Source organism: Talpa europaea, assembly GCF_964194135.1.
Source record: "Talpa europaea genome assembly, chromosome: 11".
Lineage (NCBI taxonomy): Eukaryota > Metazoa > Chordata > Mammalia > Eulipotyphla > Talpidae > Talpa > Talpa europaea.
This window is the reverse complement of record NC_140078.1, coordinates 65,373,767-65,400,030: the sequence shown is the minus strand read 5'-3', so window position 1 is coordinate 65,400,030 and position 26,264 is coordinate 65,373,767. Positions and strand designations below refer to the sequence as shown.

General features: G+C 38.5%; 1 protein-coding gene across 10 annotated transcripts in view; it reads right to left on the bottom strand.

The window, feature by feature from the left end:
• The window catches only part of TASOR (transcription activation suppressor), a gene marked incomplete at both ends in the record, with an annotated part of 47,597 nt that extends 24,536 nt beyond the window's left edge, over positions 1-23,061 (bottom strand). For 8 of the 10 annotated variants that reach the window (XM_084247380.1, XM_084247381.1, XM_084247378.1 and 5 more), the window contains 11 exons: positions 579-682; positions 765-868; positions 2,025-2,130; positions 3,067-3,098; positions 5,051-5,175; positions 8,395-8,556; positions 9,759-9,850; positions 10,279-10,351; positions 11,247-11,339; positions 12,985-13,130; positions 22,704-23,040. In XM_084247380.1, the coding sequence (XP_084103506.1) occupies positions 579-682; positions 765-868; positions 2,025-2,130; positions 3,067-3,098; positions 5,051-5,175; positions 8,395-8,556; positions 9,759-9,850; positions 10,279-10,351; positions 11,247-11,339; positions 12,985-13,130; positions 22,704-23,040 (1,374 nt within the window). Of the gene's footprint in view, positions 1-578; positions 683-764; positions 938-2,024; positions 2,131-3,066; positions 3,099-5,050; positions 5,176-8,394; positions 8,557-9,758; positions 9,851-10,278; positions 10,352-11,246; positions 11,340-12,984; positions 13,131-22,703 lie in introns of those variants that run through there. The other 2 variants (XM_084247385.1, XM_084247379.1) reach the window with 2 other exon arrangements.
• Positions 23,062-26,264: the final 3,203 nt, after the last annotated feature.

Genomic DNA, 26,264 nt, shown 5'->3' with positions numbered 1-26,264 from the left:
ACATTCAAAATCTCATACTATTCCCTCTCATGCCCACTGCTCTTGACATCAAGTTCAAACTTCCAAACATTTGAACACTGCCTGTGTTCAATTACAATGCCTGAATTACAATGCAGGACATTGCTCCCTACATACTTTTCCAGCACTTCTTTTATCTCTTTCGCCTCAGAGGGCCTTATTCTTATTGAATATTCAAATATTCCACTATGCCCACTGCAATATTATCTAAGTAACACCATTTATTGCTCTACATAATCCAGGAGAACAGTCTCTGTCTCAATCTTCACTGAACCACACAAATTGTACAAGAAAAGAATAAGTATTTTGTTGAATATCTGCCTCAGTCACAATTACAAACCACACTAAAGATACTTTATGGGGAAAACAGGGCTATTAAAAGTGTCCTGTCATTGCTAAGAAAAACAGAGTAGCAGGAATCAGTTGTTAAATAAATGGTAGAAACAAAACAGAGACCATGTGGTAGTTTCAGAAGCAAAAATGAAACAATGTGAAATATGACCTATTAATATGCATATTTCTAAGGAAGGATGAGAAACATTTTAAAACCTTTCACTCACAAGTTTTTCTTTTTCTAGTTTTTGCAGTAAATTCTCCATGTTACTTCCAATTCTTGTCTTCTCTACGACTTCATAGAGACTGCAATACATTCCATTCTTCAAAACTGACCAAAAAAAAAAAAAATATAGTAAATATTCAAATTAGACCTGCTTCTTATAAATTTTAGTAAAACTAAATTACTTTACCTTCATATGGACCAAAGTAGGTTTCCTTATAAAACAGCGCCGGAGGGATTTTCTGTTTCAGATGATCAATACTCATAACTGTTTCAACATCTAACTTCTCGGGTCTGAAAGAAAATTAAAAAATCCTTTTTTCTTACCTGTAGCTTTAACTCTAGCAGTGTTTTCACACACCCCTCCACACACACACACACATATCTTGGTGAAAACCAGAAGGGCATATTTATAATTTTCATTTTATTGTAAAGAGGACTTGATACAGGAAGTCCAGATATATATGCAAGTAGAAAGTCTGGCAATACTATCAATCTGCAAACTTTACGTCATAAATATCCTACATGCCAGTTTTACTAATCAAAAATGACAAAAGGTTTTCATTTTATTAAAAACAACTCAAGTATGAACTGTTAAAATAATCTCTAGGGCCTCCCAGGTGGCGCAGCGGTTGAGCGCTGGGTTGCGAAGCTGCCCGCGGCCTCTGCGAAGCCGGTTCGATCCCCGGCTGCTCCCCGGCCACCGGAGGAGGGTCCCACATGGTGCGCAGACCTCTCCTGCCGCCCGCTGCTCCCCTCAGCAGTGTACTTCGGTCCTTCTGCCTGCTCTGCTACCCGCTCTGGCTCTGGTGAATTCTCTCACCCTCCCGGCTTCTGACTGTACCCAGTGCATGTATAAACCAAACAAACAAACAAATAAATAAATAAGACATGCCTCTAGAAAATTAAAAAAAAAATAATCTCTAGACATTTCTGAAGGCCCATGTTACTATACTCTATATTCCAATATATGTTACACAGCACTGAAAAAGCCTATAAACTAACTTAACACACTACCTCAAAGTTCTTTTCAATAAAGAACTGATGATTTTTAAGTCTATCATTTCCAAATTGCTAAAGAATGTATCTAATTAGGATAAAATTTTGAAGAATCTTTTCTAACATTTAAAATCACTGAGAAAAAGTTTTATGCCACAAATGTGTATGACTATTTAGCTCATACTCAAAGCAAGAGCAAAAAGCAGGAGGCATATTTTGCCAATTAATTACAAAGTTATCAAAATAATTAAAAAAAAATTTTTTTTTGCATCAATCTGCAACCTTTACACCAGAAACATCTTACATGCCAGTTTTACTAACCACAAAGGACAAAAGGTTATCATTTTATTAAAGACAACTCAAGTATGAACTTAAAATAATCTGTTATAATAAAATAATAAAACAATTAGCAAGCACTTATTTTCATTTCTTTGTAATACAACATACTTACAGTTTGATAGGCAAAAAAGCACGAGTGGCTGACCTCAGAGAGATATAACACAAAAGCTTTCCTTTATTTAAAAGCTGTCCTTTCCACAAGGTATAGTTAAATTTATCTATATATAAAGAAGAATGACATAATTCAGCCTCTCGGAAGCCCAGAAGCAAACACATTTTCACTAGAAATAATGGGGAAAACATCTAGAATCAAGGTTTAACTAGAACGACAAAAAACAAAGAGACTTGGTATTGCTGTTTATAGAGTTTATAAGAACTTTTGTTTTAGTCCTCTTTTCCCTTATATATTCCAGTTGCAAAGACTAAAAATTTACTTGTCTAGGGGGCCTCACTGGTGGCCCAGGGGTTAAAGTCTCAGTGCTATCAAGCTATCACCAGCCACTGCGGAACGAGTTCAATCCCTGGTAAGGGAGCTAACCCATATGGCGCAGCAGACCTCGCCTATCTTGCCCACTGCTCCCCTGAACAGTATATTTCAGAAGATCCTCTCTCTCTACTCCCCACTTTGTCTCTGATGAATACTCTCACTCTCCACACCTCTGGCCCACACCCCAGTTTGTCTACACAAAAATAAATAAAAAAATAAATCTTTTTTAAAAATGTACTTGTCTAAATGCCCTCATACAAGAAAGTTGTGGTACAAAGAAAACACATTTACTGCTTTCTTACTTCCCCCAAAGGAGACAATATTGCACTGTGTTACAAGAATTCCCACAAAGTCTCCTACTTTCTACTCACTCTCTTTGCATGAAGAAACTAAAAGAATACATTGATACTGCTTTTTATCATCTCTCTCTCTTATAAAACTTTTTTTAACTAAGTACTAATAACACCTTAGGACTATAAACAATAGCAGCTTCCTAAAGGAAACTTTATGCTTGGACAACTAAATGATGATGTACATAACATGGTCTCCCCTTTTTCATACTTTGTATATTCTCATAAAGAGACCCAAGCACTTATCCTATTCTTTTCTATATATACTTATTCTTTTGATGTAGAATACTAAAGGAAATAAACAAAAAAAAACTTACCTGTGTTTCTATCTGCATTAAAGCTATTAGATCTACAAATGAATTTTTCAAAAGAAAAGACAGACATTACTGATAAGAAACAACAAAAAGAAAAATATTACTAATTGATAACTTGGATATAGTGCCATTTTTAATAGCATTCTGTACAAGAGAATTAAATTCTTCCTCCATGTAGGGAAAACAAATGCATTACTTACTAAAACTTTATAAATCAAGTCTACTTAACAGGACACAATTACTCGACTCAATTTACCATCATTTACCCAAATTTAAGGGATCCGTTTTTCCCAGAAATAGCCATCAGGAGAGAATATATTACAATCTCTGTCAATTATATATTACAATCTCTGTCAATAATCTCTGTGATGAGATTTGAAGAAACAGCCTCAATCTCTATTTCAATATAGTCATTCACTACTCAAATACTTACTAAACTCCTATTACATGTCAAGCAGTTATAAGTAAGAGGATTACAAAGATAAACAAAGTCCCTGCCTCCATTGCTCATAATCCCAGGAGGAAGCCAGGTAACAATCAAAAAGAAAACATACCGTTTATACCAGGAAATGATGGTTTTTATGTTTTATGCAAAAAGAGAGGTTTTACGGATACAGGGGTTTAAAAAAATCATGAAAGACCTCATAATAAGGTCATCTTTAAGGAGACACTTAATGGAAATGCAGTTGTAAACCATGCAGCTAGCTAGGGAAAGAAGAACCGCAAATACAAGGAGAAGTGTGCAAGGTGACATTCAAGACATAGGAAAGATGTTCATCATTCAGTGCTTACTTTAAGTGATATGGAGATCAACAGAATCAAAGAGGAGGCAAATAAAATTAACAGTGTCATTATTCCTGGCGGTATGACCTTATAATTAAGAGATGAAATGTCTTTTAAAGAACACCAGTGAAAGGGTCCTACAGTAAATGCACCATGGGGATTCATATATACAGTGCCACACTAACAAGAAAAATACATCTGTTTGAATGCTATGTGATCAGTATTTATGGCTGTGAATGGTTTCCAGGGCTGTTCACTGACATGAATAAAGTGCTGAATCTCACTCAGACAACCTGGGTACTCAAAAATAAATAATCACATGACCATTTCACCTACATCCCTATAAATTTACTTATTCAAATTTGCCCAAGTATTTTCTGGAATCGCCACTTGGAGGGGGAAAAAAGAGACACTGCTTATATTTGCCAGTTTATAAGAAATCACCAATAATACTCAACTGACTGAAAATTAAACAATTTAAGTTTTTTAAAACCATCAATGCCTTAATAAATATTTTATTTAACTGGTTTAGATAGGGCTGGGAGATCTTTTATAGAAGCTCCTCATTTTCAGAAGAGCTAATACACAAATTTTGCTTTTAAAAGCTACATTTACTGGGCCTCCCCAGTGGCGCAGCGGGTGAGCGCTGGGTTGCAAGGCTGCCCGCGGCCTCGCCCGTTTGATCCCCGGCTGCTCCCCAGCCACCGGAGGAGGGTCCCACATGGTGCGGGTCCCACATGGTGCGCAGACCTCTCCTGCGCCTGCTGCTCCCCTCAGCAGTGTACTTCGGTCCTTCTGCCTGCTCTGCTCCCAGCTCTGGCTCTGGTGAATTCTCTCACCCTCCCTCGCTTCTGACTGTACCCAGTGCATGTATAAACAAAACAAACAAACAAACAAATAAATAAAACATGCCTCTTGAAAAAAAAAATAAATAAAAACTACATTTACTCAGCTATGCAAATCCACAATATCAAGGGGAAAAAAGCTTCCTAGTGAAGTTTAAATAAACTTTCGGTTTGTATTTCCACAAACTTTTAAGTATCTGTCCTTCACAATGACCTTTTAAAAGTCATTAACACTCATGTACCTAATTTCAAGGGAAGAAAAAAGGGAAAAAACAAAGTACCTCATCTAACTCAGCAATGCAGGAAATTTAATATATATAATACCATTTTAGATAATGTCTAAAACTCGTAAGTCTTACCTTGATGAAGATGCAAACTTGGGAGTTTGTATATTATCTTTGTAAGTAAAAGACACAACTGCATATGGACACACATGTCTTGGTCTTCGCCTTAGCTCATCAAAGCCATACTCATAAAAATAATACTAAAAATAAGAAAACACAAAATTAACCTCTTTAAGAATGCAGAAAGTACTGAGTGGAACCTTCCATTTATCTGCCTGATTTCTGAGAAGTACAGTAACATTTAAGTGCCTGTAACAAAAGTATCCTTAAAAGCACTGCTTGTCAATCAAAAGTAAGAGACATTGCTAGGTATTTATTTTTTCTTTAAAAAAAAAAAATACAAATTTCTAGACCTTACATTTTGCGATATAAAATATTCTTTGTGTGTATGTGTGTATATATAAAATCAGAATAGGTATTCTAAAAGCTTATTTTGGAAGAGTTGGTCAGTGACAATATTTGGCAAATTTCCTCATAAAAATGTTATAAATGGTGACTAAGCTCCCAGGTTAGTCCAGATAAGCCAATTTGATACTAAAAGTAAAACACTAAGGATACAGTATCAACCAGATTCACCATTTTGGTTATTATTTCAAAGGAAAAACACATTCTTGGCCTCAACTGCAGACAAAGTAACAAAAGACAGAGATTATAAACATGAAGACATTACAAATATGGGTGACACATCTGTCTCTCCCCCTCAGCTATTCACAACCATCCATTAGATTAGGCTTTTGTGACTTGCAGACCAGCAATTTTCATTTTAAAAAATACAGAGTTAGCAAAACACTATCTTTCAAAGCCCATTCTCTTGAGAAACCACTGACTTCAATGAACTTGTTGTTCCTCTAAAAATGCCTGTAAATTATTTGGAAGCATTGAGCCAGTTTACAAGTCCTGCTAGAAAAACCAATTATTACTATTTACCAAAACTACTAGTGTCCAGAAGATAATCAAGAGAATAATCTTCCATCCAGCATTCTTTACAATAGCTAAGATATGGAAGCAACCTAAGTATATACCGATAGTTTATATAATAATGTGGTATTTATAAACATGGAATACTGTTCAGCTATTAGGAAAGTGAAATTTTTCCCATTTGTAGCAAAATGGAAAAAATTTAAAGTGACTATGCAAAATAAGCCAGAAAGACAAATACTGGATGATTTTCACAGCACATTACATATATAAGTAATATAACAAAACAAAGGTGGTGAACTTACAAAAGCAAAAAAAAAAAAAAAAAATAATAAACTCAACCAAAATGAGGCCAAAGAGGTTGATAGGTGAAGAGGGTGGAAAGTAAGAGAGAGGTTGAAGGGGCTGTAAGGGACACTGGTAGGTATTTTTGTTTTCTTTAAAAAAAAAAAAAAATTAACCTTACAAATTTCTAGCAAGATAGTAGAATAGTAAAGACACCAGGATTAACCGCTCTCCGGAGTTAAAATAAAAAGAGCAACTGTCCTTGAAAAACACCAAAAGGAGACTGGAGGATTAGCGTTTCCAGAAAAAGTATCAGAGACAGCAGGAAATTTAGACCACAACCCTGACTATAATACCCTCATTACCAGGGAACTGCAACTTAGAGGAAGAGAAATGACAGCAATAGTTCTGGGGATTGAAGAGTTCACTCCAACATCAGGGACCCTAGCTTCTGGGAACTGCATTAGAGAGGTATGGGAAATGGAGACTAGGGCTCTGGGGGAGCAGAGACTGAGACAGAACATTGGGGAGCAGACACATGAACCATGATTGAGGGATTACATTTGGTGAATCTGAAACTCCAGGAGGAGTAAGAAAGAGAAATAGTGTCCCAGTGAACAGATGCTACTGGGCACCTTCTTCAGACTCTTTTTTGGTTGAGAGGGAAGGGTAGACATCCTACGAGTAGAAATCAACCAGGGGGCCAGGGTTTAAAGGCCAAGAATAAATTTTATGTAAATAAAAAATAAAAGAACATTTCTAGAGGGAGGTTAGCAGTACTACTTTTCACATACAATCTAACTGACCCTTGACCAACAAGGGTTTATACTGAGCATTCACCCATAAGGCAGATCATACAGAACTGGCCAATACCAAAGAACTTAAGCATCCTTAAGACTGTTAGTACTGCGGAGCACCCTGAAATCAAGACAACCCACCAAGGGACTTTTTGGGGGAGTCAACAGGTCTACCCGGGTTTCCCATTGGGGAAGGTAGATGTCAGTGCCCCTAAACACCCACCACTCCCATACTGCTCAACTACATTTTTTATATTTGTTAAAAAGAATATTACTTTAGAGTCAAACATCATATTAAAACCTATTAAAATCATCAAATACAGTATGTATAGTTTACTGTTTATTAATTATATCTGAATAAAGCATGAAAATTTAATTCTAAGTTTGCATCTTAGAAAAATGTTAAAATAGAAAATATCAGGTCTGGGCCTCCCTGGTGGCACAAAGGGTTATGAGCAGCACTATGAAGCTATCTGCAACCTCTGCAGCACGAGTTTGATCCCCTGGCCAGCCAGGAAGCTACCCACATGGTGCAGCAGACCTCTCCTGATTCACCCACTGCTCCCCTCAGCAGTGTATTTCAGTCAGCCTGCCTGTCCTGTTCCCCACTCTGTCTCTGGTGAATCCTCTCACTCCCCACCCACACCTCTGGCCTGTACCCCAGTTCTTGTATGCATAAATCAATCTCCTCAGTGGCACAGGGGTTAAAAACAGCGCTATTAAGCTATTGCCAGCCACTGCAGCATGAGTTCAATCCCCAGCTGGCCAGGGAGCAACACACATGGCACAGCAGACCTCTCCTGTCTCGCCCACTGCTCCCCTCAGCAGTGTATTTCAGTAGATCCACCTGTTCTGCTCCCCACTCTCTCTGGTGAATCCTTTCACCCCTCACACCTCTGGCTCACATCCCAGTTCTTGTATGCATAAATAAATAAATCTTTTTAAAAAATAGCAAATCGTTACGACAAAGTGAAGTGAATTAAAGTATTTAAGGGTTTAAACTTTACACAGAAGAAATGAATAGCATTAGGCAGATCTTCCAATGCCAGAGGTCAAGGTTTCAAAATGATATATGTTGAACACAGTGATCAAACAAAAAACCAGGCTGGAGGTCACAGTCTACAGACAGGAAGTTAGGGTATGGAATTTGAATATTATTCTCTCTGAGGAGCCACGTGTATTTCTGAGATGTGCTGGAAACAAGAGAGTGAGAGTCATGGCTGTCCAGCAGTCATATACAGGAATCAGAGTGTAGACTGGTATGGTGGCAGAGAGAACTGAAAAAAAAAACATTTTAAAGGGATTGGTGATCAACAGACACAAGGGCATAACAACACTAAAATGGATTCAGGCACATACCTGAGTAAGCTCATAAGCTCTATAAGCCAAAAGTGATGTAATCCTATTGGCATTCTTCGACATGTGGCATTCATGCTTTGGTGTTGGATCCAAAGCACTTTTACTTAATGTAGGTTCCAAACTTTTTGCACCCATGGAGTCATAAATGCTCTTTATTTTACCCTAAAAAAGAAAACTTTTTAAGTTCACCTAAACCTAATTTTGACTACATCAGATTTAATATTAGGGAATACTGCTTTGAATATAAATCACCTATAGATTTCCTTACCTTTAATTCCTGGTAATAAAGTAACCTAACATTTCTTATAATAAAGTAGTAAGAGGGGCCTCCCTGGTGGTGCAGGTAGTTAGGATGCAACCTATGAAGCTGTCCGCAGCCACTGCAGCACAAGTTCAATCCCCGGCCAGGGAGCTACCCACCTGGCGCAGCAGACCTCTCCTGACTCGCCCGCTGCTCCCCTCAGCAGTGTATTTCAGTGGATCTGCCTGTTCTGTTCCCCACTCTGTCTCTGGTGAATCCTCTCAGCCCTCCCACGCCCACCTCTGGCCTATACCCAAGTTCTTGTATGCATAAATAAATCTTAAAAAAATAAAGCAGAAGGGCCTCCCTGGTGGCGCAGCGGTTAAGCGCTGGGCTGCGAAGCTGCCTGCAGTCTCTGCAGCGCCGGCTCGATCCCTGGCCTCTGGCAAGGCCCACATGGCGCGCAGACCCCCACCCCCAGCCCCCACTGCTCCCCTCAGCAGTGTACTTCATCGGTCTGCCTGTCTGCTCCCCGGTCTGTGTCTGGTGAATTCTCTCACCCTCCCATGCTTCTGACTGTACCCAGTACTTGTATAAATAAATAAATAAACCTTAAAAAAAAAAAGGCAGTAAGAAAAAAAGTTAACCATGAAAAAAATGTCTAAAATACAAATTTTATGTATAAGCCTTTAATTGTGCCATAAATCAGTCACAAAAGCATCCCCATATATCAAATATAAGAAATGATTTTTAATTTAATCAAACTCCCAAAGTCAAAGTTGGTACCAATTAAAATCCCAACCAAAGGTTGTCTCTGAAATAGAAAATGTAGGGGCCTCCCTGGTGGCGCAGGAGTTAAAATCTCAGAGCTATCAAGCTATCACCAGTCATTGCAGCATGAATTTGATCCCCAGGCAGGGAGCTAACCCACATGCCATAGCAGACCTCTCCTTTCTCACCTGCTATTCCCCTGAGCATTGTATTTCAGTAGATCTGCCTGTTTTGCTCCCCACTCTGTCTCTGGTGAATCCTCCCAACTCCTCACACCTCTGGCCTACACTTTTCTTATATGCATAAATAATAAATGCTAAAAAAAATATGAAATTTAAAAGTTTGAAATTACCTTCATTATTTTAAAAATAACAACATCGCCCATGGCCCCAGCTTCCAAAGGATTGGCCTGTAATAAATCAGCATATCTAGAAAGATAGATACCTACATATAGAGGAAAAATTAAGGAATTAGAATAAGAACATGAATATCCCCCAAAAAATCCAAAAATTTAACCTAATGATAAGAAAAAAAAAGGAATGACATCTTTTTAAAAAAAATTAAGGACAGTAAAATAGCTAATATTTAACCAAGGCAAAAAATGAAACCAGAAGAAACATGTAACTAATCATTTTTTAAATCTCTAGGAATAAACCTAACATTTACAAAGGATACTTTGATCAATTTAAAGAAGGCAAAATCAGAAAGAAAGGATGGAAATGGTTTAACACTGCAGACCCTGAAACTAGTCTCCTTTTCTAGCCACATGACAAAGCATACATGAAATGAATGACAAGGACTGCAGCAAAATCAGATAATACACTTTTAAATGGCAACTTAATTTTAAGAAAATGAAAAAAGAAAAAGATTACCCAAGGAAGGACTGCCAAGAATTGTTATTTTGGACTGGCCCACCTGTAATCCTTTTTCACATAAGCTTTGAACCTAAAAAAAAAAAAATTTCATCCTGCATTAATACATTAAAAACACAAGATAGGGGCCTCCCTGGTGGTGCAAAGGGTTAAGTCTCAGCACTATGAAGCTTGCACCAGTCACTGCAGCATCAATTTGCTCCCTGGTCAGGAAGCTAATCCACATGGCGCAGCAGACCTCTCCTGTCTTGCCTGTTGCTCCCCTCAGCAGTGTATTTCAGTCAGCCCGCCTGTTCTGCTCCCCAACCTGCCTGTGGTGAATCCTCTTACCTCTCTGCATCTCTGGTCTACACCCCAGTTCTTGTATACATAAATAAATATTTTAAAAAAAAATCACAAGATAACCGGTAATCTGTTAATTCTAAGTTTCTAAACTACTTTATCTACATTACAGAAAGTCATTTTGTAACTAAATGTTAATATGAAACGGACTTATCCTTCCAATATAACCATAGCTAGAAATACATTTGTTCTTTATTCTACATGTAACAGATCTTTACAATCCATGCCACTCACATATATGAATATTCCTTTTTAGAACTAGACAGAGAAAAACATTTAAAAACATGGGAATTCCACCTAGACATCTGTTAAAGGAAAAAAAAAAGTTCCCAATATATGTCAGTAACAGAAGAAAATTATTTTACCAAAGGAAAGATTATTATCTTTATCAAGCACATTCAATATCAAGCACATTCTAAAGGAACAAAACTGAGGAAAAGATATACACACTAAAAATATTTACAAAATAAAATAACTTACACTACCCTAAATCATTTCTCCACTTATACGTCAAGGAAATGTTAGTTTATAATTATCAAATATATTGCTGAATAGTTGCAAAATTAGGAACTAATGGAAACATAAATTTTTTTTTGTAAAATGGGTTTTATATAAGTTTAACTCACTTGGTATCGATCAACCATCAGAAATGCATAGGATTCTGAAAGTTCTTTGTCTAAACGACCGTCAGACTTCAGTTCTCTTCGCTTTTCTGTAAACTAAACGAAATTAAATCTGTAACAACTTCTCAGTGCGATTATATTTTTCAAGCTAAAAGTTCAAAGAATTTTATTTTCAAGAAGTCCTAAACCTACCAAAGTAGAAATTATTTTTCTCCCTATAGTCTCAGCACTTTGATTTTTTCCCCCGTTACAAATGGTTCTTAGCCCTTACCACATAATCAAATCAGCATCTGGTCTTTATGAATTTTAAATAAATTTCTACTAAAATTTTACCACTCAAACACGCCCACAGATTATAAATTCATGTTTTAGTTAACTTTGTCTCATTTTACTTAACATGGTATACTGTATAAAGTAGGCAATTTAATAAATCTCTGTTGCATAACCAACTTTAGACTATAAAATCAATTAGGACATGGAAAAATTTAACCTCTTTGTAAGTGTACTGTCAGCACCAAATAGACAGACTGCTCCACAAATATTTCTAGGATAAGAGTTGGTCTAACTAAACTATGTCAACTTAAGTTACTGCTTTCACTTTTAGTCACAAGTATGTGTGTGTTCAAAATGTGGGGTCTATATCTAACACATTATATACATTATTCAGACTATTACTAATCTTCAGTAATTAATGAATCTTTAAATATTCATATTAAATTAACAAATCCTTATCACACCATGAAATCATATCAAACTATCATAGCTTTAATTTTTCTCTGGGAGGCAATAACATCCCTTTCCCATTCTGGGAGCCTCCCTGGTGGCGTAGGGATTAAAGCCTCAGCCCTATGAAGTTATCAGCCACTGGGGCATGAGTTTGATCCTCGGTCAGGGAGCTAACCCACATAGCACAGTAGACTCTTCTGTCTTGCCCATTGCTCCCCTCAACAGTGTATCTCAGTAGAGCTGCATGTTCTGCTCCCCACTCTGTCTCTGGTGAATCCTCTCACACCCCACACCTCTGGCCTGAATCCCAGTTCTTGTATGCATATATAAAAAATAAATCTTAAAAAAACCCACAAAGTTAAATTCTGGTAGCACTGGGCAGACCAACTGATAAAAATACAAAATAGTATTTTATGTTCATTAGAAAGCAAGAGCACACCAATTTCTAAGCATTTCAAGTGCATTAATTCATAATTACACACACTGGCTTTTCCTAAATCAAAACTCAAAGAATATACTAATGTGTACATGAAACTTAAATTCACTAACACAATCAACCATTCCCCTTTTCTTGGTGCCTTTTCACTAAGAATTTCTAATGATATTAAAATAATTCAGTCACCAGGCAATAAATGAGTGGGAAAGAGAATTATGGATATCCTAAAGAAAAACACATTTGATCTCATTATCTTCCAATTTAGACATTAACAAACCCATTTAATTAGATACACATGTACTCGAAAGCAAAAAGCTTTATTATTTTGCAAGTAACTCATAAAATAAGCTATACTCATGCTAAAGAATCATTTTTAGTAAAAGTTTTATAATCACACAGTAATAGAGCAGTTAAATGTAGTGCTATACCAATGTTTAGGGAGAAAATGTCACTTAAAACTTGTTTTCCCTTCCAAAATTTCGCTTTCCTACAAACTTTAGCACTTTTAGAGGAAAGGAAGTAAAATAAATTACAAACTATTGATTCTGAAGAATCTTATAGCCACAAATTAAAACATACCTCCTTTTCCAAAAGTTCATTATGTATCAAGCAAGCTCGTTTGTAGTTAAAATTTCCTACTGAGGTTGGTTCAAGGTAAGATGAATGGAGAATATTCAAAACATCTTCAAATTCTCGAGAGCCTGGAGTTAATGGCTGGAAAAGTGCTAAAATAAAAAAAACATCATTAATTTTAAGATTCCACTTCCTTTTTGTTTGCTAGCTTTTTTTTTTTTTTTTTAAGTTATATATTTATACAAGCACTGGGTACAGTCAGAAGCGCGGGAGGGTGAGAGAATTCACCAGAGCTAGAACGGGGAGCAGAGCAGGCAGAAGGACCGAAGTACAATGCTGAGGGGAGCAGCGGGCAGCAGGAGAGGTCTGCGTGCCATGTGGGACCCTCCTACAGTGGCCGGGGAGCAGCCGGGGATCGAACAGGCACTGCAGAGGCTGCGGGCAGCTTCACAACCCAGCGCTCAACCGCTACGCCACCGGGAAGGCCCCTGTTTGCTAACTTTTAAATAAAGTTTTTTAAAACAGCCTCAAGGCTATCTTATTTTATGATGTGCACAGAGATACTTAGTAACTGGCAGCAGAAAAATTAAAACCAGTTGCCTACAATGACCAGTTCCTTCAGCAGTGAGCATCTGGTAAATCACATGCAGTAAAGAGGTTACAATTTTGCAAATCTTAGGCTGCTACAGTAGGCATCCTAAACTGTTTATTAAAGATTCTGAGGGCCTCCCTGGTGGCACAAGGGGTTGTTAAGATGCAGCCTGTGAAGCTGTCCACAGCCTCTGCAGCAAGAGTTCGATCCCCGGCCAGGGAGCTACCCACATTGCGCAGCAGAGCTCTCCTGACTCGCCCGCCCGCTGCTCTCCTCAGCAGTGTACTTCAGTCCATCTGCCTGTTCTGTTCCCCTCTCTGTCTCTGGTAAATCCTCTCACCCCCCACACCTCTGGCCTATACCCCAGCTCTTGTGTGCACAAATAAATAAATCTTAAAAAAAATAAAGACTGATATCAAAGAACTTGTGCATATACTCAGCTTGTCTCAATTATGTTACACTGAAGTATTGCATCTAGTATTGAGATGCATAACTGCATCTCAGTTATGTTACACTGAAGTATTGCATTCTAGATGCAATACTAAATGCTAACCGTAAGAAAAAACAAAAATATTTAAGACACTTAGAACAATACAGTAATTCTCTCTGGTTTTCAGTATGAAAAATAGAATAAAATATACTGCACTACCTTTACCAATATAAAGCACAGGACGCTTATGAAGTGAAGTGGAAAGTTGTGGGGCTTTGGAGTCTAACTTGGAAGAAATTACCACATCTAACATTACTGGCTTTGTGAGAGACCCTAAATGACTTAACAAGCTCAGTTCTCTCATCTGTAAGAACTTTAGCTATCCTAATAGCCTTATACCACATGCCACACATGAGACACCACCTGGAAAAAGCTCTATATATACCACATGAGGCAAAGAAAATACAAATTTTTATTTCCCAGTCCTCCAACTATTCCAATTTGGTCATGGAGTCATGGACGAGTAGAATACCGGCCTAATAACCTCAAATTTCCACTTTACATGAAACAGTTTAACTAATAAATTTCAAACATCAACTCTCTATATATATCCATTTTCCCAAACCCAAAAAGGAACCACTTATTTTTCACTGCAGATAGCATTCATAGAACTTAAATTCTAGGGCCTCCCTGGTGGCTCAAGGAGTTAAGACACAGATGCTGCAGCATGAGTTCAAGTTCAATCCTGGCTGACCCATATGGCGCAGCAGACCTCTCCTGCCTCGCCAGCTGCTCCCCTCAGCAGTGTATTTCAGTAGATCTGCCTGTTCTGTTCCCCGCTGTCTCCAGTGAATTCTCTCACCCCCACCACCTCTGGCCTGTACCCCAGTTCTTGTATGCATAAATAAATCTTTTTAAAAAAACCTAATACAGGCCTCCCCTGGTGGCACAGCGGTTGAGCGCTGGGCTGCCAAGCTGCCTACAGCCTCTGCAGCACCACTTCGATCCCCGGCAGAAGGCAAGGGTCCCACACGGCGTGACAGACCTCTCCTGCTGCGCCCACTGCTCCCCTCAGCAGTGTATTTCGTCAGTCTGCCTGTTCTGTTCCCCGCTCTGGTGAATTCTCTCACCCTCCCGTGCGTCTGACTGTACCCAGTGCTTGTATAAAAAAATAAATAAAATCTTTAAAAAAAAAATCCTAATACCTTAACTTCTTTCAACATACTACTTAGTAGTCAGTAAGTAGCAGTCAAAATACTTGTAGGCCATTATTGAATATTCATATTATTGGATATTCCTATTTCCTAAATGTTCCACTTGCCCTTAGTCTTAAAGCTACTAGATAAGTGCCAATAAAATATTCTCTATTTTGATAGTGATTAAGTTTTAAAGGATATGATACCAAATGACAGATCTATTCAGTTGCCAGACCATGTCTGTATTACAAAAGTATCTGTAAAAATGTAGTTTTTCAATGACAATGTATATAGAAAAAGTGGTTGGGATCACACTATAAAAAACCAAAAAGGAAAAAGATCAAGTCAACATCTTCATAATGCAATAAAGACACTACTAGAGGTAAGATAACAAGTACTCAAGTATAAATTACTAAACACAAAGTGCCCTATAATCAAATTTGCAACAGATGAATACACTCAATTGATTGTAAGCTCCACGAGAGGACGAACAATATATGCCCTGTTCACTACTTTATCTTTACCATATGCCAGTAGCTAGAAAAGTGTAAGCATTAATTTGAATCACAGGGTGAGCGAAAATGAGTATAAAGTGTCTTAATATTTTTTATATTGAATACAAATTCTACCACCAAATTACTGTAATTTAAATTAGGTCTCATACTGCTACATGCAAAAGAATGAAACTAGACTTCTACCTCACACCATACACAAAGACCAACTCAAAATGGATATAAGACCTGAATGTAAGACCTGAAATGATACAATACATAGAAGAAAACATAGGCAAAACAGTCCATGACATACAACTCAGAAACATTAAAGATCTTTAAAGACATCCCCTGAAGCAAAGAAAATGAAGGAAAGGTAAACAGCTGGGACTACATCAAACTGAAAAGCTTCAGTACAGCAAAAGAGACAATAACCAAGACGAAAACACACCCTACAGATTGGAAGAAAATATTTGCACTCCACACAACTGGTAAGAGACTGATATCAAAGATCTACAAAGGGCTTACCCAGCTCAACAAAAATGAAGAATCCAGTCAAAAAGTGGGCAGAAGAGCTAAAAGACACTTTTCCAAAGAAGAAATGCAGATGGCCAACTGACACATGGAAAAATTCTCAACATCCCTCATAATCAGGGAAATGAAAATCAAAACCACAATTAAGTATCACCTCACTCCATTAAGAATGGACCACATTAAAAGAACTAACAAAAGGCGAGGCTGTGGAGAAAAAGGAACCCTTTTTCATTGCTGATGAGAATGCAAACTGGTCCAACCACTATGGAAAACTGTGTGGAGAACCTTCAAATTACTAAAAATGGAGCTACCACATGACCCAGCAATTCCACTCGTAGGAATCTACCCAAAGGACACAGAAACATTAATTCTAAAGGAGACCTGCACCCCTATGTTTACTGCAGCACTATTTACAATAGCTAAGATATGAAACCATCTAAATACCCCAAAACAAATGACTGGATCAAGAAAATGCACATATACCCAATGTAGTACTACTCAGCAATCAAAAGATAAACTCATGCCATTCACAGAAACAAGGATGGAGCTGGGAGTATGCTAAGTGAAGAAAGTCAGAAGGAGAGAAAAATATCACATACTATCACTTATAGGAGGAATACATGGAAACCAAACACGGGTTAAAAAAAGAATAGACAACTCATAGGCAAATATAGATGTGAGGCTTAAAGCAGTGGAGGGAGAGGAAAAAGGATCAAAACAGGGTGGGGGAAGAGCACAAGGGACTATGGTGATGGTTCATAGGTAATGTGGTGGTAGGATATTTACAGGGACTAAACTGAGGATAGAAATCAAATACTGTAAAAATATGAACAATGTCAAAAAATTTTAAAAAGGCAAAAAAAAATTAGGTCTCATAAATTCAACAATTCAGTAATAAAAGCTAAAAAAAAAGTGAGAAAAATATACCCTCTAAATTCAAATCTATTTTATAGATACAGAAGGATAAAAACATTTTATCTTTGTGACTTGTACTCAACCCAACTGAGAAAAACTTGGTAAGAAAAACAGCACATGGAATAGTCTTCACAGGCTTTCACATCTAATATGGACAAAACATGAGTTTGAAAGTTTTCTCTGTATGACTGGTTTTTATGCTTCTAAACTAAGTGACTTCAGTTATCTAAAATGTACCAAAAAGAAGTATCACATGGCTTCAAATCTCTATTAAATTTTACAAGTCTAACAAACTATTTTCCTTGGTTAAGTTGCAAACTAATCGTAATTGGAAAAAGTTAAATCATATAAATTTTAAAATTATTCTCCAAAAAGTATTGAATGTACACTCCCTGGTAGTCCACTGTCCTTGATTCTTTTAACATTGGGAATATCCTGATCAACATATCCTTTCACTACTTTTATAGAAAACATACATCATAATCTTAATTATGGGTCCTTATGAGGCAGTAATAATAAACGTCACTATCCAATTGGGGAATAGAACCGTTTTATATGTTAAATCACCCATTTAACCTAGGAAGTCATTATCCAATATATTGTTCTCCAGATTCTGACAATTATTTAGTCTAACAACCACTAATGGGTCATTACTACTTTTCAGATACTATGCTAAGACATGTATGTGCACTCTCATCTAAACATCAAAACCACTCTGAGCCTCATTCCTATTTCGCAAATGAAACCAAGAAAGCTAACAGTTGACTTGACTCTAGATTAATGAATGAATGAATGGGGCAGCTGAGATTCAAATCCCTGTCTTGTGGGTTTGGACCACAAATCTTGTATCCTGTAGTATAAATACATGTTTATAAAAGCTGGAAAAATTATTGTTTCCTTATTATGTATCAGGAAATCAAAGAACATCTATGATTATTTCTACTTTTATATCTTTTCTTCTTAAATATTTTTCTTATTGCAAAGGAGTTAACAAGGTCCAAAAGTTATAACACCCTTGTTTTATAACATTTAACTTTAATAGCAATAGAAGTTCTTCACACATTAAGAAACATAATTTTGCTTATTTACAAAATTTCCATCAAATGCTTGGTAGAATGAGGGCTCTTAAGTTCATTTCAAAGACTTCATAAGATTTCCTTACTGATAAAAACTAATTATAGACACTTTATGGACCTTAACAGATTTTAAAAGGTACTTGAAAATTGTTAATTCAGAAAACTAATTACTTCACAGAACCAGAACTAGAATTCAGGTTTCCTGACTCCCTGGTTTCTATTGTCATTAAATATTTTTTTATTACTGGAAGCATACAGGCTATATTTCAGAAATTCATGTTATATTTTAGCAGTTAAAAAATCAACATAAAGGGGCCTCCTTGGTGGCGCAAGGGGTTAAGCACCGCACTATGAAGCAATCCCCAGCCAGGGAGCAACCCACATGGCGCAGCAGACCTCTCCTGTCTCCCCACTGCTCCCCTCAGCAGTGAATTTTAGTCAGTCTGCCTGTTCTGCTTCCCATTCTGTCTCTGGTGAATCCTCTCACCCCCCACATCCATCGCTGGCCTGTACCACAGCTCCTGTATGCATAAATAAATAAATCTTAATCAAAAAAATCAACATAAAATTTAGGTCATCAGTGCCAATTTTTGTTTGTATTCTGATTATGAAGACAAAGAAAAAATATACACATATGTAAAATCAAGCTAAGCTTTTAAAAGATGGACCACTGTTATCAAAACATACAAATGGATAATATGAAATATGCATTCCAATTTAAATTAACTAATTCATGGAAGAAAAGGATATAGAGTAGATTGGGGACCACATATGACCTGCAATTCTCTCTGATCCATCTCTGATTACTGCTGGTATGAAAAATTATAATACAAGGAAAATCCATTTGTTCCTCAGAGCAATTTACTTAAGACATCTTAAACATCACTTCAACCTAATAAAATCATTACAGATGTAATACTTCAGGAATGTGTGTTCCATCTCTAAACCAAGGTTGATCATAGTACAGAACAAGTAATGAAGATACTGGCAGATTTCTAGAAAGACAAGTACAAATACAAACCTTGACTATTTTTGGACTGGGGAGTGAGTCAAAGAAAATTTTATTTCCAGAATTTATGTGCACCTATCAAATGTTTTATATGGATGCCTGGGTTCCATGTACACATTCCTGACCAAATTTACTTCTATGTAGTAAATTTACTTCTATGTAGGTAAATCTATGGTACTTAGAACCCAGTCATTCATATACCACTTCTGAAACACCATCCAAATGAGGAGATTGCTCCAAAGGCTTCTAAACAACTGTAAAATTTGTGGCAAAACCGCAAAAGTCAGGAAGAATTGGCCATTCGTTCTCTTGGACTAGATGAGTATGGAATTTGTAATGAGATTTCCTTATGTATTAACCATTAAACATTTTCCAGAAAGTGAATCATAACTATTTCATTCCCCATTAAGTTTGGAAGGAAAAAATTTATCAAATAGTTATCAATTTTAATTTATGTTTGATGACTTATGAGTAAAATAAGGCAATAATGAAATATTGCTGACAAAATACTATTCTACAGTTTGAGTAAATGTTAAGAACAGTGCCTTTTTTACACTATAGAAAATAGCCCGGCCAATGAATAACACAACATAGATAAAAGAGTAAAATTTTACTCTTCCAGTCAATAAAATGAGTTAACCTGTCAATAGTAACTGAATGTACTGATTTTTTATAATGAACTTAATTTCTGAATCAAAAAATTCTCCAGGGACAAAGACATGTTAAATATTTCTGAATTTTAACGGAGGTAAAAAGTCAAAAGCTAACTGACACCTTATTACAAAACAGAAAAGCCTTGCTATAGTTAGAGTAACAATAAGAAGTACTCTATAAACTTAGGTTCAAATTCCAACTCTATCATTTACTAGCTGTGTGACCTTGGGCAAGTTATTAAACCTCTCAGTTCTTCAGTTTCCTTATCTGTAAAATGGGAATAGCATCTGCTATGTAAGAATTTTGACATTTAGTTAATACATGTAAACTGTTTAGAAACAATGCCTACAGTTTATTAAATACTATGAAGTGTTTACTAACATCGTTAGAACAACAGTATTTTGAAAGTCATGGTATTAAGACCAAAAGAATGAATCATCATAGTCACATATTTAAAGTAAAACAAAAAAAGTCCTAATCTGAAATTTCACTGGAAAAGAATAGTCAAAAGTAAAGGTCTGCCCTATAATATGAATGCAACAGAACCTTTGAAACTAAAATGTTGACACATCTACTGAAAATGATGTAATTAATATTCATGACAAAAAACTCAATCAACCACAATATTCAGTCAAATCCTCTAATAGTGATTTTTTCAATTCTTCCAAGAGATATTGGGATGAAGTGTAAAACTAACATTACCTAATGCAATGTTTCTGAGATAGCATCCACTAAACTCTCACCAAGTACTACCTACTCTCAGCTTGGACAGTTAAGTTCATGGTGGTAAAATAGTAGCTTTTCTAATTTTTAAAAGCCCTTTTTAAATTACTGCCCTACTTAACAGCTACTGCTCAATGTAGATTTAGACAATTTAAAAATTACCCATTTTCAGTAAACAATAGTCAATTTTATTTTCTTATGACCTCCCTACTGGAGAAAGGCAACAACCTTTTTGCCTAGTAAGTAAAATTGGAAAACAAATTTTCCCCAAGGAGCATCAGACTCAGGGGAAAAAAAACTAGGTTTTGTATTTCCTAATTCCTCAATTATATTCACTTTTAGTATGTTCAACTTAAGTCTACTTTACAGCATCCCCTACTTAATCTAATTAAAAGGAAAAAAAAAACAAAAAACAAAACATGCAACAGTCTCTTTCAACATTTTCTAGTGCCTTCCCTTTCAGACCTGAAGCTTTTGAGGTCAATCTTCTGGTCTCATCAAGAGTTAAAAGTCGGTACATTGTGACTTATGATGCACATAAACCACGTTATTGCGTTTGTTTTTTTTTAAATGGACTTCAAAATTTTATGCTTAAAAAACTGTTATCTCCTGTGTCAAACCAATGCCCATCTGAATGCACTTCAATCTTATTGGCACAAAACTAGCGCCACAGGTTGGGCATCTAACTTCCCTATTAGATTATACCATATATCTCACTTAAATAAAGCCCAAGAATTGACAACCTTGTCCAAGTATCCTCTTGAACGCTAAAATACACTTTACACTAACTCAAAACGATTTTTCTAGAAACACTCTCATGCTTTTGGGCAAAAAGGTAACTTCATTTTCATCAACACAGTTTCTCACATCCAGCATTTCCATGGCTTTTGTCATCCAAATAGAAATTAAGTTTGATTTTATTTGTATCTTACTGATTAAAAAGCTCTAACAATGTCACTTGTGCTAAAGGAGTCGATTATTCACATGAAGAGGAAGACCATGCTTCACTCAAGATTGTCTTTACTACAGATTCAAATCACAAGCAATAAAAAAGCTTTCGGCAAGTAAAACTTGCTATTATTTTCCAAAGTAAATCATGAGAACTTGGAATTATGCCAAAAATGAAAAGGCTTTAGGTTGACTGACTCTAGAGTATGCCAAAATTTGACTGGATAATCAAAAATAGTATAAAATGGCAGTTCTAATCTTGAGCTCCCTTAGTAATGTGTCACAATATAACATCCAATTTTAAAGAAGTTTCCATTAACTGTTCCAAATATTGGTTCCCAAAACTAGTCTAGATTCGACTTCTAAAATCTGAAATTGCCTCATCTCCAAGATCAACTTGTTGAGTCTCGGGCACAAGCTAACCTCTCGCTATTTTCCTCATAGGGAAATTACTGCACCAAGAACCTACCTTCCCATTCTTGCCAAATACGAGAGGAAAAAAAAAAAAAAATACTAAGCTTGGATTGGAAGAGATAGACCTATTTACTCTAACGCTTCAAAAACAAGGAAAAAAAAAAATCTAACATGGAAATGAAGTGTGATGGCAAAAAAGGCAGTGTGCAATGGATCACATCTAACGGAGATTTCTAAACAAGGGAAGACGCTGACATCAAGCCCATTTCAGGTAGAGACATAGAGCTGAAGAATTTCCACAGGGAGAAGCACTCGTGGTCCTCTGAACGCAAAGGCCTTGGAGAAAGCCCCAGAATTCATGGCCCAGGGCTATTTCCACAGTGAGACTTCTCAGAAGCATCCTCAGGAGGACACACCAGCTTCTCTGCCTTCAGGGGCTGGAGGGGAGGGGCGCCGAGCACCATCTTTCCTCTCTGGGAGCTGCAGCCTTACGGACAAGCTTCCAACCTGAGCTACTTGCCACTTCCAACTTGCACGGGGAGAGGGGAGCGTGTGGTTCCACCGCCTTCCTCTCGCCCCGAGCGCAGCAGCTGGGCGGCCGTGGCCGCGCGGGGAGAGGCGGCCGGCGCTGGCTGCGTGTTTACGTGTCTCGGATGGGTGTGGGGCGCGGAGACAGAGAGGCTCTAATGAAAAGATGGAGGGGGGGAGAGAGAGAGGGGTTGGGGGGAGAGGGGAAGCACCACCTTTCTTTTCTCTGCTCTTCCTGGGGATCTGAAAACTCCTCCTAACGGGTCTTTCGGGCTCTTCCGGGCCTCGGGGCAGCGTGGCCGCGCCCGCCTCAGAGAGGTCCTGAGGCTGCTCGTGGCTGAGGCTTGGGGCGGCCTCGGCCGCTGCGGTCTCCTCAGGTCCGGGGCCGACGCCCGGCTCCGCGATGCTGAGGCGGCCGCCGCCGCCGCCGCCATTTTGTGGGGAGGACTCAAGCTCCGGAAGCGACTGCTTCATCTCGTCGTCGCCGCCGCCGCCACCGTCCCAGCTCGCGTCCGTCGGCTGAGAGGCCTCGGGCTCCGCGGCAGCCGCCATCGCGCCGGCGTGGGGAGCTCCGGGAAGCTTCTACAAGGTCGACGGGGGTGGGGGGAAGGGGCGGCGGGCCGGCCACGCCACCGAGCTGTTCTCAGCCCACCCACCCCCTTCCCCCCCCGGGCCGCGGGCCGCGCTCCCGACCCAGCAGCCTTTCGAGGGCCCCGAAGCGGGCGCCCCAACCCCGTGCCTAGCCCCAGGAGCCGCTCCTCGCTCGGGCAGTTCTTCGGCCGGCCCCCAGCCTCTCAACGTGCTCGCGTCGGGGCCGAGAAGGGGCGGGGCTATCTCGGGCCGCCGGGCCAATCGGAGCGCGGTTTCCGCCTTCGCGGATGCGGAGAGACTGCGCTTGTGGGCGGAGCCTCGGGGCGCCCGAGCCCGCCAAAAGGGGCGACCGCGGCGCCGGGCGAGTACCTCGACGCCACGAGCGGCTGCCAGGTGAAGGCACCTCCAGGCCGGGCGAGGTCCAGATCAGCGCTGCAGGAGAGCGGAGGCACGCTTGACCAAGGCCCGGAGCGCAGGTGTCGCCCGTTCAGGGCAAGATTCCTCCTCTCTGCTCACAAGTTCAAGAGGCCAAAACTGGATTCCAGCTGTAGAGGGTGTGAGCCCTGTTTTCTGAAATAATTTGCATACGAAGACCCGGAGATTAGAGAACAGCTGCTGCGTGGTGAGCCTGAAAGCCTGGGGCAGGCTTCTGAGGCCTACCATTCCCACCGGATTTGCATCTTTAGATTACACCCCCCCCCACCCCATGGACTTTTATCTTAAAGGCTTGGATTCAGTAACATGCCCCCAGCGAGCTGCCTGTATTGGATTCCCTTGATAAGGATTCATAGCCCAGTGTTAACAAGATTTGGTTCTGGCGAGTTCAAAGGGAGGCCGGCTGCTGACAACACATTTTTCCATGGTGTTTTCAACTTTCCTATAAAACGTTTGCAGCCACATTTGAAAAATACACGGCAAGTGGTCGTTCTCGCTTAAAAACCTTTAAGGTCAAATGGAAGGCCATTCAAAGAGTTTTCAACCTATACTATCTTAGGTTATCGAGAGTACAAGAAATAATTATTGAAGATGGGGGGGCCTCCATGGTGGTGCAGGAGTTAAAGTCTCAGTGTTACCAAGCTATCACCAGACACTGCTGCATGAGTTAGAGCCCCAGTCAGGGACCTAACCCACATGGGGCAGCAGGCCTCTCCTGTCTCCCCAGCTGCTCCCCTCCCACCCCCAGCAGTAAATTTTTATACATATGCCTCTTCTGCTCCCCACTCTGTCTCTGGTGAATAGTACCCCCACACCACCACCTCTGGCCTACATCCCAGTTCTTATATGCATAAATAAAAATAAATCTTTAAAAAAAAAAAAAAAAACGATATTTACTGGGTGCTGCCTGTGCTCCCAGCAGTGGAGGAGGTGATTTACATACATTATCTCCATTTATTCCTCACAACAGATATCAAGGAAATACTGTTAATGCACAATTTAAAATAGGCATTGGAAGATAATTAAATCCAGTTAACAGTCAGAATTTGAAGCCAAGCCTATTTAACTCTGACATAAAATACTTGCACCTGACCGCTCTTAAGACCTAATCTTCCAGCAATCCTGCACGATTACATATTTTATCAATTAAAAAATGAGGATTCAGGGCCTCCCCTGGTGGCGCAGTGGTTGAGTGCTGGGCTGCAAAGCTGCCTGCAGCCTCTGCAGCACCGGTTCAATCCCCGGCTACCGGCGAGGGTCCCACATGGCGTGCAGGCCTCTCCTGCCATGCCCGCTGCTCCCCTCAGCAGTGTATTTCGTCAGTCTGCCTGTTCTGTTCCCTGCTCTGGCTCTGGTGAATTCTCTTGCCTTCCCGCGCTTCTGACTGTACCCAGTGCTTGTACAAATAAAAAAATAAATCTTAAAAAAAAAAAAAAAATGAGGATTCACATTTTGCTCAGTCTCCAAGAAACAGGATCAGCCATGCGACCGAGACCACTCTTTTCAAACTAAACTCCAGCTGTTTCCCAAAAAGTTGACTGGTGAAATCTATTCTTATAACTATATAGACCTTACCACATGACTGCTACTTAAAGAGCATTAAGGACATCAAGAAATTTGGACTCCTATGTCCTGTGATAAACATGCGTTGATAGCTCAGCCTATTTGAATCAGCTCAGTAAATTTGTAAGAAAGTGAGTATAAAACAATTACTCTTTTTAGTAAATAAGGTAAAAGTAAATATTAAGGTACTGATGAAAAACTGCAGGCTATCTTAGGACAAATGCTGTATATTTTTTAAGTTATAAGTAATTTTAAATTGGGGGGATGAGGGCTTTACGTGACGTAAAAGCGACTATGGAAGATCAGAAACTCAGATGATATCACTATTTTGTTGGTTTACTAAAGCAGCCCTATAAGCTCATTTTTTATCCGTTTAAAAGAAATAGGTACTAATTGCATACTAAGCCTTTCCTCATTTGCTCATCAAAAGCCAATTGGGATGATAGAAGATTCAGGCTACGAATAAGGCAAACACACCAATTGGTCATGGAGTATCTAAAATTAAGGCTAGAGACAACCATTAGTCCTCTGCAGACTGAATCTTAACTTTTGTGAGAAAAAACACTTTTTTCAATTCCAAGTCAACATTTATTTAATTTTAATAAATTCAGTGTACTTTATAAGATATTAAAAACCAGAAAGTGATAAGATCATTTTATATATACAATTAGCGTAAGGGCAAAAAATTTAGATTCAGCTGGATAGCATTACTAACATACAATGTCAGAAATAACTTTTCATTATTTATTGGGAACTAATCACTACAATGAGTTGAAGCTATAAATCTGAAGCAAACAGACATTATTACTTCAGGCTTACAGTTCTGTAGGGAATATATCTAAAACAAGGATCTATGCTGATGGTTAAGCAGAGACAAAGTTTAAGAAACAAGTCAGCTATATGAGGGGGCATTAATTTTCTAAATCTCACCTATTTCAGGAAAACTAACAATCTAAAATCAAATACAGAGAACATCCATGAGTGTCTATTTATGTATATGCACATAGCTATATGAAAAAATATATATAAATGTGTGTATTATATGGGGGGAAGCATGGGGAAATGCTACCATATATGCACATAGTTCTGAACTTAGGACTACCAAAAGTTAAAAGCTTAAAATCTATGTTGCACCCCACTATTGGTAATGCACCAAATAGCAACATAAGGAACATTAGAGGATAGTA